Below are 12,204 nucleotides of genomic sequence, written 5' to 3' on the forward strand. Positions count from 1 at the left end.
TGGAGGTCATAGGTCAGTAGGGAGGTCATAGGGCAGACATCGCTGTTTAGAATGTTCCTCAATGTTTTTTTAAGGGAAAAACGCACACATGGTACGCCTACTCCATTGTATCATTGTATCAAATATATCCCAATGTTTAGCATTTATATTCTATTCAGATTTTTTAATTCGATCCTTTTTTGTGGTCCTAGATTAAGAATAGGAGCACTGTTGTCATCGTCGCTAAAACTCCAACTATTATTATTTATTCTTCATGTTTAGTTTCCTTGCTCATCCCCCCCCCCCACCCACCTTGCGGTTGAGCATGGCCCACATGACGGTGTCGAAGGACCCCTTGGCGATGAGGTAGTGCACGTGCACGCAGGAGGTCTGGCCGATGCGGTGCGCCCGGTCCTCCGCCTGCTTCACCTGCCCGGGGTTCCAGTAGAGCTCGGCAAACACCACGTGGCTCGCCGCTGTGAAGGTCAGGCCCTGGGGGGGGGGCAGGAAGTTGGTCAATGCAGGAGAACAGAACCAGAAACACAAGTCTAAACATCAGTCACTAGAAGTATGGATCAGAGACGGTGTAGGCTGTGCAGACAGACAGACAGACAGACATATAGCTAGAAACAGATATTGAACAATGTATGATATGGCTAGAAAGACAGAGAAACAGAGCAAGAGAGACGGACAGATCTGAAAGAAATTGAGGGAAAAAAAGGCAGACAGACAAGAGACAGAGACCCATGAATACATACATTTACATACAGACAGACAGAGACAGATATATAAAACTGAAAGATAGACAGACAGGCAGGTATAGATATAGAGAAATGGATGACAGACAGACATAGACAAATAATGGATGGAGGGCCAGATGGACGAGCAGGCACCTGTCCAGCCGCCTGTATGCTCAGCACCGCCACACGTATGGCCGGGTCCGTCTGGAACTTGCGCACCAGCTGGGCCCGCTCGGAGGACGGGACACTGCCGTCGATGCGGATGTAGCCCACCTGAAGAGGGCCCGTGACACAGTCTTTACCTCCATATACCATGTGTTAATTTAGCTAATACCTTTACCTCCATCTACCATGTATTCATTCATTTAGCTAATACCTTTATCTCCATCTACCATGTATTCAGTCATTTAGCTAATACCTTTACCTCCATCTACCATATATTCAGTCATTTAGCCAATAACTTTACCTCCATCTACCATAGTATTCAATAAGATAATATCTTTACCCAGGAGTGCCCTACGATGACTACAGATACAAGTCACTAGGTAGCAGGAAGGGCTTCAGGGGGCAGCTCAATGATTCCTACAGCTCGGACTGCGGGCAATCCGGTTTGAATCCAGACCCCAGAACCTCACGGCTGAGGGTCAAAATCTCAACCGCTGGCCCCGATTCTAACGACACAGCAATATAACCTTCTAGAAACAATCCCCTCATGCTTCATACAAGATGGAGAGTTCAGCAAAATGTTGAATTCCAGCTGACAATTTTCTTAGGAAGCAGGCGACTAAATCTTACGAGGACATTCAGAAACTAAACACAGGAGTCAGGTCTCTTGCATTTGCAGTGTCATTTGTCCAATGATACATACAACCAAGTATATGAAATCTAAGTAATTAATGTGTCCTCTTTCACATTTGTTTTCTTCCTAAATAGTTTTTTGTCCAGGGGTTTCTATTTGCCTGTGGGCAAACATTTAGCAGGAAAAGATCCCACCAGAAAACTGCCACACTGCCATTTTTTATGAAACTGGCAAGTCTTTTGCTGTTTGATCTGATTTTGTAATGGTTGTAAATCTTCAATATACTTTTTTATAGGTTTGATACGCTGCAAGCACTGGTGAATCTGTCGCGAATGGAGCATGGTTGCCTAGCGACTGCACAACAAATGCCATCACCTTTCAAGCGTAGGCTTCACGAAAATAAATCTCACTGCTTGCAAGCCGGCCAAGCAGGTAGACCAGCCACACAGAGACCGTACAATAAAGGCAGTGCATTACGTTTAGCCTTCCACCAAAGTGACTTCCGAGTTAGGCGTCAAACACTCAAAGCAAAATATGAAAAAACAAAAAACGAATTGATTGCATCGGGCCTAACTGAAACGCTTGAAAGCGTTCAAAATGAATAAGAAAAAAACTAACGCTTGAAAGCAATTCCTGTTGCAGACCGAATATTGTGGGGACGGGAGACAGGACGGTCTGATGATTGCGGAAGTTGAAGCTCGCCCCTTTTCATTGGTCATTTCAACCAGAAGAATTTCTGTGTACGATTTATTTTTTCCAAAAATGTTTTTGTAAATACAACAAATATTTGAACTATTATTACTATTATTGAAAATGTTTTCTTATTTAATATTTACTTGAAACTGAAACTGAAAGCGAATCTGAAAGTTAAACCTAAGATTACATCACAGCATATGGTGTGTCATATAAAAAGATAAAATAAAAACCATTCCCCAGAACCTCCAAGTCCTCACTGCAAGACCCGCACCATGTTTACTAAAAATAGAAACCGAAAATCAAAATTTATAAATCACGTGTTCTGTTAATTGGCGGGTGTGAATAGGGGGAGAAGGAGGGGGATAGGTGGGAGTTTGTCCTCGCCGTGGAAGGTGTTGCCGCATGCCGAGGCGTTCCAACAACATCAGCCAACACTTTGCCAACCCGTGTGACACGACTCAAACGCACGCACGCACATGCACGCACACGCACACGCACACACACACACACACACACACACACACACACACACACACAGGTTAGAAGCTAGAAGTAAAACCACGGTTGAGTTCCAAACTCAAACCTTTTCTCTGACTGAGGGGAAAAAGGAGAAGTGGTTGTCGTTGCAAGAAAATACCACACTTTTGGAGAAACTAAACCCCTACGCATTCAAAATGGGTTCTGGAGCCAAACACAAACAGATTTTGTATTTTGTTTTAAATAGGAAGAACTTGGCCTCGATGACAAAATAAGTCTTTCTGGGCTGTGGTGAGAACAATCCAAAGGAGGATCTTCACTTCTGTCACCCAACAGATTGAGTTGAGAATAAACACCCCCCCATACGCTATCAGTCCCTCATCCCTGGAGAAGACGGCTGACGAGTTCAACATGCTGCCGGTCACATTCCAGAATGTTTAAGAGAGAGAGAGCACAGAGATGATGAGAGCAACATTTTGGAACGCAACAAAAATAAAATTCAAAGGCCCCTCCCTCTCTTCATCTCTCCGCCATTGAGGAGTGTTACATTCAAACACCGATGATTGACAAGCAAGATAGATTCCCCAAACTGATCTTGGAGAGACGCCCTGTTTGGTCAGTACTGAGCAGGGAGCAGTCTTAAATTGGCTTTAATATTCTTTGCCTTCCACTCAAATAATAGCCGTTGCATCTTACCTCCATCGCCTTTTATTCTACTAGTTCCCCCTCCCCCCTTCCATAAGAAAAGAGACTGTAGACCGGTCACCAGGGAAACTGCATTCACTGCATACAGTCACAAAATAAATAGTGTGTATGTGTGTGTGTCGTGTGTGTATGTGTCCAGCCTGTGACATCAGAGTTACATCATGGTGGATGTACCAGCTTGTGTGTAAGTACAACTACTCTATACAGCCATAGAGAGGGAGGGAGACGGCGAGGGACGGACGGAGAGGGAGAGACAGAGAGAAGGAGACACAGAGAGACGGAGAGGGAGAGAGAGGGAAAGACGGAGAGGGAGGAACAGAGAGGGAGATACATAGAGGGAAAGCGGGAGAGACAGAGAGGGAGAGACAGAGAGGGAGAGACGGAGAGGGGGAGAGAGAGGGAGTGAGACAGATTAAGTATTGCAGAGTGACAGAGAGTGTGAGATGGGAAGAGAGAAAGAGAGAGGGGGGGGATGGAGAGGTAAGGGAGTGAGGAGGGGGATGAACAGAGGTTTTGCCACTCAGACACACAGCAGGGTCTAATATATCATGTGACCAATTTAGGTTTTCTCCGGTCGGTCAGACGGACAGCAAGTGAAATATGAAGGAGCACTAGACACCATTAATCCAACTATTAGTGCTCTGTGTGGGTTGTATGATATTAAAACCACCGGGGGGGCTTTTATCGTGAAGTATATGTGCAATTAATTGAATGCGGGGGAACTTTCCAAGGGAAAGCATTGTAAAAAACTAGCAGAAAGTTACCATATTCATTACGAAAATTTCCATTTGGTTATTTTGTCAATGATTGTATGCAACTTTTGTTTAGTCTACTAAACGGTGCTAATTGAAGCAGAGAAAATCCTGCTGAAATTGAGAACAGACTAACAATTTAAGGTTCAGCCTGAAACATATCTCTACAGGAATCAAAGATACAAGAGGTAGTCAAATATAACGTTTACAATCAGCGCACTATCATCAGTAGCATATTAAAGGCCCACTATGCAATTTTTTTTGCCAAAATAACCTTAATTATGCAGGTTGAGAGTCGTTTTGATCGTTCTACAACCATTTCTTGGTCGTTTGGCGGGTGTTTCATTGCCCCCTGTCGTTTCTCCAAGGAAAAAGCGAATATGCAACTTGCTCCGTTCGGACCGACACAATCTGGATGTGACGCAGCGGAAGTATCCAATCGCGCCTCGAAAATGTAGTCCGATTGTAGTTTAGAAACTGCTTTACGGCACAGACACACCCCCAAACATGGCACCGGCTAGATATAAACAGACAGTTTTGAGGCAATTGTTGCATTCACATGGATCAAATGCACATGGCTAGCGTAGAAGTGCATGGGGAAGGGTCGTCAACGAGTTGTTACGACAGTGTTGTAAAATATCTACTACGAAGCTGTAGGGGGCGCTGTGTAGAGAAAAGTGCGTGCACAAACCAAGAAAACAGCGAAGAAATGGCCGATCCTGCATAGTGGGCCTTTAACCCTCTTTCAAACAGATCTTCAAGAAAACACCAAGCTACGCTCCCTGTAGTCTAACCCAGCACCCCTGGCAGGCACTCCTCTCATACGATTCCACCTTCTCTTCCTGCAACAACTGAACTCTTCCACCACCGGCTCACCGTGAGATTTGGCTGGACACAAAACGGGTCGGATCAAGCGAAAGGTAAAGAGCAACAGGGTTATTTCTCTGTAGGGATCCTTTGGGGTGCTACGGACCAAGAGGGTTACCCTGCAGCGCATCTCACGGATTACGGCTCCGCATTCTCGCTCAATACTGGACCAATTTAAAAAATTGTTGTCCGCTTAGACCCAAAATAATGGGGATGGTGGAAGTGGTGGTTTGGGGGGAGGGGTGGTTAGGGCTTGTTGCGGTGCTGGTGGTGTTTGGGGTGATGGGGGAGGATAGTGGTGGTGGAGGGGTTGGGGATAGTGTTGGTGGTGGTGGATGCTTGTGGGGGTGCTGGTGGTGTTGGGGTTAGTGGGGGCTTGTGGTGGTAGGGGAGGATAGTGGTGGTGGGGGGGGGGGGGGGGGGGGTAGTTGTGGTAGTATTGGAGGTGGGGGCTAGGGGGTTGGTAGTGGTGGGGGGGGGGCTTGTGGTTGGGATAATGGTGGGAGGGGGGGATGGTGCGGCGGTCGGGGGACTGGTGGCGGTAGGGGGCATTACCTTGGCCTCGATGACGGCTTCGGTGCAGGCCTGCAGCATGGTGAGGTGGTGGGCGAACACCAGGAACTTTATCTGCTCCGTCTCCAGCATCATCTTGATGTAGTCCTTCACAGCCCCTGCCTGGACACACACACACGCACGCACACACACACACCTCAGTTTATTAACGGCTGGTCTACAGCTGTAATTAACTTCCTATTGGACGGCCTGTGGGCCAGGACCTACAGAGAGGAGGGGGGGGGGGGGGGCAGATAGTAAAAGCAGGTCAATGATTTACCAGCAGGGGACATCATGTTATTACTTAGCTGCCAACGGAGTTTGCCCAAAGAAAGATTTTCTCTCTGGTTGAGAAACGTAAAAGAAAGGAGTAAAGCAAGCCATATATTACTCCATTCAAATATTTTTTTTATGATGTGATATAACTCTTTGTGGAATCACAAAGAGTTGAAAGCATCACTCTGTTCTACATGATCTCCGTCACTGTTTGACGGCCACGATGACATCAGTCACCGGGGGTGACGACCCTAAGTCTATAAACGGAGTCACAGGTGATTAAGGACACCTTTGATCCAGATTATAGTATGAATCAGAAGTCATTGAGGTGATTACGCCTCGCATAGATGGATAGGGAGCATCGCTATCCATCTATAGGGAGCATCGCTATCCATCTATCGAGAGTCGACCCCCCCCCCCCCCCCCCTAACGTGGTGGCCCGCTGTATCTGGGTCGGAGGGGGATGCCAGGAGTGAAGAGTTTGTGCAGAGATCAGACGTAGTGACTAGAATTGGGGCACGGCGGCCACATGGGCCGTGCCGCACTTCTCTCCCGCCAACGTTCTCCGAGGCGTTCTGCATCGGGAATTGCCGCCGAGAAAAAGCCCTGAACAACGTCCAGCGCCTGTCAGACGCCAAACTGGCGTGAGTATTCCGACGTAGCCGGGGCGATAATTAGCCTTGGCGATAATTACCCGCGGCGCGGTGTAATGAATCTCCTCGCCCAGGTTGTCATCGACCCGGTTGTGTGCTATTTTCAGAAGGGGGGAGATGGTCAGTGCTGATTGGTGGAGAGTATGGAAAGGGGAAGGGGTTGGGGGGGGCTGGTTTGCCCTTGTTGCTAACAACTTGACTTTCCCCTTTTTTTTCAGCCCCCCCTTCCCTCCCTTCGCTAACTTTAATTAGCACACCAACTTTTCCTCCCTGTTGTCAGAGGCGTTAGAGCACTTTAAAGTGCCCCATCACAGCACCTCCTGCCTGGGTAACTGGAAGTAGAGGCTTGGAGGGGGGAGACCCCGACCTCCACCCTACCACCCAATACCACAGACGGACGGACGGACGGACAGACAGACAGACAGACAAACAGAAAGACAGACAGGCCGACAGATAGAGAGCCAGAGACCGACAGAGAGAAAGACCAGCAGAAAGAGACAGAGAGAGAGAGACAGAGACAGAGAGAGGCAGAGAAAGAAAGGCAGAGACAGACAGAGAGTGGGGGGTGCAGGTCATTTATGTGTGCCTGGCAGTGAGGGGCATTGGCAGCTGAGGTGACATAGATGTGTGACTCCTCCCCAGCGACTTCCTCCCCGTCCCTTGCAGGCCATAAAGTGCAAACACCAATAATAGATATATCAAATAAAATATTTCTAAAAGTGCTGTCGAGATGTTGTACCCTGAAGTTCTAAGGTTAAGTTAAAAGGAAATAAGGTTTGGGGGTTTGGCCAAATCGTGACGGGAGAGGAAATGAGATCTAGTGGGGTGGGGGGTGGGGGGGGGGGGGGGGGGGGGCGGGGGGAGTGGTGGAAGTAATATTTGGCTCTGGTTGGGTTTGGTTTCCTCTCCGGTTCAGTTGAGTGGGTTTTCGTTGGGTTTTGGGGCGTTCTCGCTGGATGCAATCAGAACGAACGCCTGGGTGGGTCAGGCTAGAGAAACCAAGTAGAAATCCAATCAGAGCGTAGGTATGTCCAGTGAGCCCAGGGTCCGGCGGCCGATCGATGGCCTTGGCCGGTCATTTCCGGACCTCGCTAGCTTTGTTAGCGTCGCTGCTCGGGGAGGGGCAGAGTTCGGGGGGGCGGAGGCCACGGGTTCAATGTATATTAGACTCTATCGTAGCAGTATCGTACATCCAATTAGGCTAATTCACCGCAAACCTCCCCTAATGACTTAACAGAGGAGATGGATACTGAGGAGAAGAGTGGGAGGAAAATAAACGTTTCCATGGCGACATAACCTCAGCATTCCGCAACAGCGCCAAATTATGCCGTGCCGACGTACAGGCGCTTGGGCCACGTCTCACCTCGTCCCACCCCTCCTCCTCCCTTCACCCCCGCTGTGCTGTAAGTGCTTTCACCGGTAACCATTAGTCGCGGTTACCGTGGCGACGGCCTCTGCCGGCGGTCTCACCGAGGGCTTTTCGCGGCTGCGGCCGTCATACGGCGTCACTCGTGTTTTATAACCTCACTAACAAGCCACAGAACCATTTAAGCAGTTGGGTTTATGTTGATTTACGTTTGAATACTTGAATACTACACGGTGTGGATAGTCTGGCGGGAAAACGGTGTGGATTAGAGGCCAGCCCCCACACAGAGGGAGGCGGCAGAGAGGTCTCCAGTCATGGATTCTTCCTCGGGCTCCTATGTGTTGCGCCGCAGGGGGTGTGTTCTCACTGTTTGACCCTGATTGGCGGTAATCTCTGGAGATATCGACCGCCAGCCAGAGAGAGGTTATGTATGTACATACTGTTCAATTCCATCCGTTTGGGTTTAGCAGGCACTCTTACCCAGAATATCCGATACATGCCCCTAATAAGCAGGAAAGGGCGAGGGCCTCTCGCTCAAGGATGCCCTTAGGCAAGGCTGCGGATAACAGGGTTAAAACCCCACAACCCGACAGTTTGGAGGCATACGCCCTAACCACTACACTATCCCCATTAGTCCCATTATCCTATTGGCGAAGTCTAGAGGTGTTTTAGAGGTGAAATAATACAATCTCCATTTAGGGGATTTTGCTGAAGGTTTTATCCAATGTGACTTACAACCATTTATTCACACATTCAGACACCGACGGCGGAGTCAACCACGCAGTTTGACAGCCAGCTCGTCAGGAGCATCAGGGTGAGGCGTCTTACTCAGGGACACCTCAACACTCCGTTAAGAGGACTTTCCAGTTACCAGCCAACCCGCTCTACCTCCTGAGCTACTAATACCAGAGTTCAAAATCGGTTCAAAACTATAGTCACAGTTACCTTGGCGATGGCGGTCTGCTTGTACATGCGCGTCACCAGGGACATGACCTCGGAGGAGGGGTTCTCCGAGGCGGTGGACCCCGACCTCATGCCCTGCATCATCCTCTCCCAGGCCTCCAGGCAGGACGACGCCTCCTGGAGGGGGAGAGAGAGCAGAGGAGGCTGGGTTGAAGAGGATACATAGACACAACCACACACACACACACACACACAACCACACACACACACACACACACACACACATTCACATGGCCACTCATAAACACACACACACAAACAAATAGAAAGAACAAACTCGAACACAAAACAACACACATATTCCCACATACACATATAAAAAAGGACACACTAGGGCAGCAATGAACATGCACACATACCTGCACATCCACACTGGCACACACACACATTTGTGCAGCGCTGTGCTGTTCTTGGGACTTATAAAGGGTAAAACAATTAATGGTACAGCTGGCTGCCCTACTTCTGCCTGGTGGAGAGAGGGGGGAGGGAGAGGGAGGAGGGAGGGAGGGAGGGAGGGAGGGAGGTAAAATCTGCAAGAGAGGAAAAAGAGAAAAGGAAAGAGTAAGAACTGGCTGGGTGAGAGAAAGACATGCGGGGAGATGAAGAGAGGGAAAAGGAGAGAGAGGGTGAGAGGTGGGGAGTGAGAAAGAGAGGGGGAAGGTGAGAGGGGGAGAGAGAAAGAGAAGGAGAGGGGGGAGAGAAAGAGAGGGAAAAGAAGAGGGGAGAGAGAAAGAGAAGGGAAAGGAGAGGCAAATAGAGAGGGGAAAGGAGAAAGGGGGGAAAGGAGAGAGGGGGGAAAGGAGAGAGGGGGAGTGAGAAAGAGAGGGAAAAGGAGAGGGGGGAGAGAAAGAGAGGGGAAGGCAGGAGAAATGGCGGGACATGGAAGTAAAGAGAGGGAGAGGGAAAGAGGAAAGAGAGAGGGAAAGAAAGAGAATGTAATGGAAAGAGCATGAAATCCCTAAGATACTGCTCCCTCCCCCGCGCCCACTCCCCTGCTAGGTGGGTCATGCCCTTCTCCCAATTATAGCAATGCTGGTGACAAGCTCCGGGTCGGAGATGGAGAGGCACCCGGCCAGGCTCAATAAATCAAACGTGACCCGGACCTCCCCTCCCTCTCACCCCCCCTCCCTCATGGTGGTTGGCTAGAGGTATTTAAAGCCAGGGAGGAGGAGAGGATGTTGGTTCCGTGATGTACCTAGTTGATGTTGGGCCGTGGTTGACAACAATAATATGAATGCTCTTCATATAATGGATACTCCTTCCCAATAGCCCAGCCTAAACCAATAAGCTACAGACCGCCCTCCCCCCCCCCCCCCCCCCCCCCCCAGTGTATTAGCCCATATGAAACGGGGGGCTGGAGAAAGTTCGCCCACTCGACCTAATTCACCTAGCAGCCAATTGTTGGGTGGGAAACCTTTCAGAGTCATATCAAGCCAATGAGGTCTGGTTGTATTTATTCATTTCTGATCCCACTCTTGTCAACACAATGTGTAATATTTGCCATGTGTTGACTACAGTGAGGCCTGGACTCGCCAAAGCCCTTGAGATGGCGTTCTTGTACCGTCCACGAGCGTATGCTAGGCATGAGCATGACGGTTGTTGCCACGGTGTTCTAATGTGTTAGGACTGTATTAATAGCTATAGCCTGGTGTAGGCAGCGTTTGGTGCCACAATGTGCAGTAAAACCTGCTGGCCACAGAAGGATTGGGTCAGGATTAATTTGTTGGAAGGGTAAAAAGAAAAAAGAAAAAGTGGGAAAAGTGTCACATCTCCTTTAGGAAGCACAGTACCGCGAAACATTTAAAGAAAGAAAGAGAGAACGAGAGAGAGAGAGAGAGAGAGAGAGAGAGAGAACGAGAGAGAGAGAGAGAGAGAACGAGAGAACGAGAGAGAGAGAGAGAGAGATAAAGGGACAGAGACAGACAGACAGACAGAGAGAGAGAAAGAGAGACGGAGAAAAAGAGAGTGAAAAAGAGAGAAAAAAAGAAAGCCAGAGAGGCAGAGCACTTGGCGACATTCATCGTGGCTCTGGATTTAGCGCCGCCAAAAAGGTTAGGGCTGGGGAAACGTAAAGGGCAAGAGGGGAATAAAAAGCGTCTGGCCCGGAGAGATAAAGCCATCATTAGGGAGTAAGATGAGGCACGGGGCAGTGGGGGAGGGGGGGCTGGACAGCGGAGCGCGGTTACGGGTTGGGAAAATTTAAGTTTTTACTGGTTCTGTTTGTAAGCAGAAATCCATCACATTATGTGATTAAGCAGACCATTTAAACCAAACGTATAAAAAATAAACCTCCCCTGTAATAAAAATCTGTACCCGCGTTGCAATCTTAATTTTCCCCTGCAAGGGTTTTCTATATCGAGCAGGTCTCAGTCGGGGGGTTGGGGGGTGTGTGTTCATCGGGAGGTGGAACGGTTGCTGTAAGATCCAGGAGTTGTATTGCTCAGCACATGGGTTTTCAAGGTTTCAATAGTTTATCGATTACATTAACTGGTTTACATTACTTGGGAGATGCTCTTGAGGGCTGCCATTCATGTTAATACTGGTTTGTACTTTGAGCCGGGCAGTATTGACCAGAAGCAGAAATCATTGTACAAATCTCATTTTAAACTTGATATCGGTATCTGAGGATCGCTTGGTTTGACTTACCCTTTCGCGTGGCACAGCACATAAGAAAACACTATTTGGATAGGATGAGCTTGCAGGGAGGTCAGAGACCAGCACTACAACTTCAACACTGCACTTCTTGCACATTAATTACGAGTGAACCGGAGAACTAAATACAAACCGTTTCAACCGAGCCTACATCCGTACTCCTTTATAGCACTAGCATTTTCGGTCCAAAATGTAATTTTCTCCCACTTTGTTCGCCCCACAAACCAAATTGATTCAGAGTGGGGGCAAAGCCATCGTTGGACCGACAGAGCCTTGGGTGGATGTGTTTTATTATTATCAAAATGGATGGCCACAGTGAAAAGAAGTCACAAAGTGCAGCTTTAAAACATCACGATGTGTCGCGGCATCAGAATTAAGTGGGTTTTGAGGTACGCCAGGTGATGGATTTGTCCCTATGTGGACAAGGGATGGCCCTCCTCCATCTGCAGCCCGCTCTGGCAGCTAAAATGGTTATTACCACGTGGCTCTGGACACACAGTGCAAGATAAGATTAATCCCGTTTAAACCTAGGTAAGAAAGACAAAGAGGCCCATTAAGCCCATAAAGCCGCCAAACAGAATGTTTTTCCCCGTCTATGTCTTGAAAGTTCAGCCCCACAAAGACAGAAAGAAAAAATTTGGGCACACATTTCTGACATTATCCTCTCTCTGTGTTCTTGCACTCTTGTGTGCCCGGCTGGCCCTAATAGGTGAAACACTGTAATCAT

At 48.5% G+C, this 12,204-nt stretch overlaps 1 protein-coding gene across 4 annotated transcripts in view; it reads right to left on the reverse strand.

Annotated features, from left to right (window-relative positions):
• The window catches only part of zranb3 (zinc finger, RAN-binding domain containing 3), a 98,860-nt gene that overhangs the window by 68,579 nt on the left and 18,077 nt on the right, over nucleotides 1-12,204 (reverse strand). For all 4 annotated transcript variants that reach the window (XM_056587963.1, XM_056587960.1, XM_056587962.1 and 1 more), the window contains exons 8-11: nucleotides 8,808-8,942; nucleotides 5,571-5,690; nucleotides 873-992; nucleotides 292-471 (exon numbers count right to left, since the gene is read on the reverse strand). In XM_056587963.1, coding sequence (XP_056443938.1) covers nucleotides 292-471; nucleotides 873-992; nucleotides 5,571-5,690; nucleotides 8,808-8,942 — 555 coding nt within the window. The remainder of the gene's footprint in view (nucleotides 1-291; nucleotides 472-872; nucleotides 993-5,570; nucleotides 5,691-8,807; nucleotides 8,943-12,204) is intronic.

Source organism: Gadus chalcogrammus, chromosome 4 (assembly GCF_026213295.1).
Source record: "Gadus chalcogrammus isolate NIFS_2021 chromosome 4, NIFS_Gcha_1.0, whole genome shotgun sequence".
Lineage (NCBI taxonomy): Eukaryota > Metazoa > Chordata > Actinopteri > Gadiformes > Gadidae > Gadus > Gadus chalcogrammus.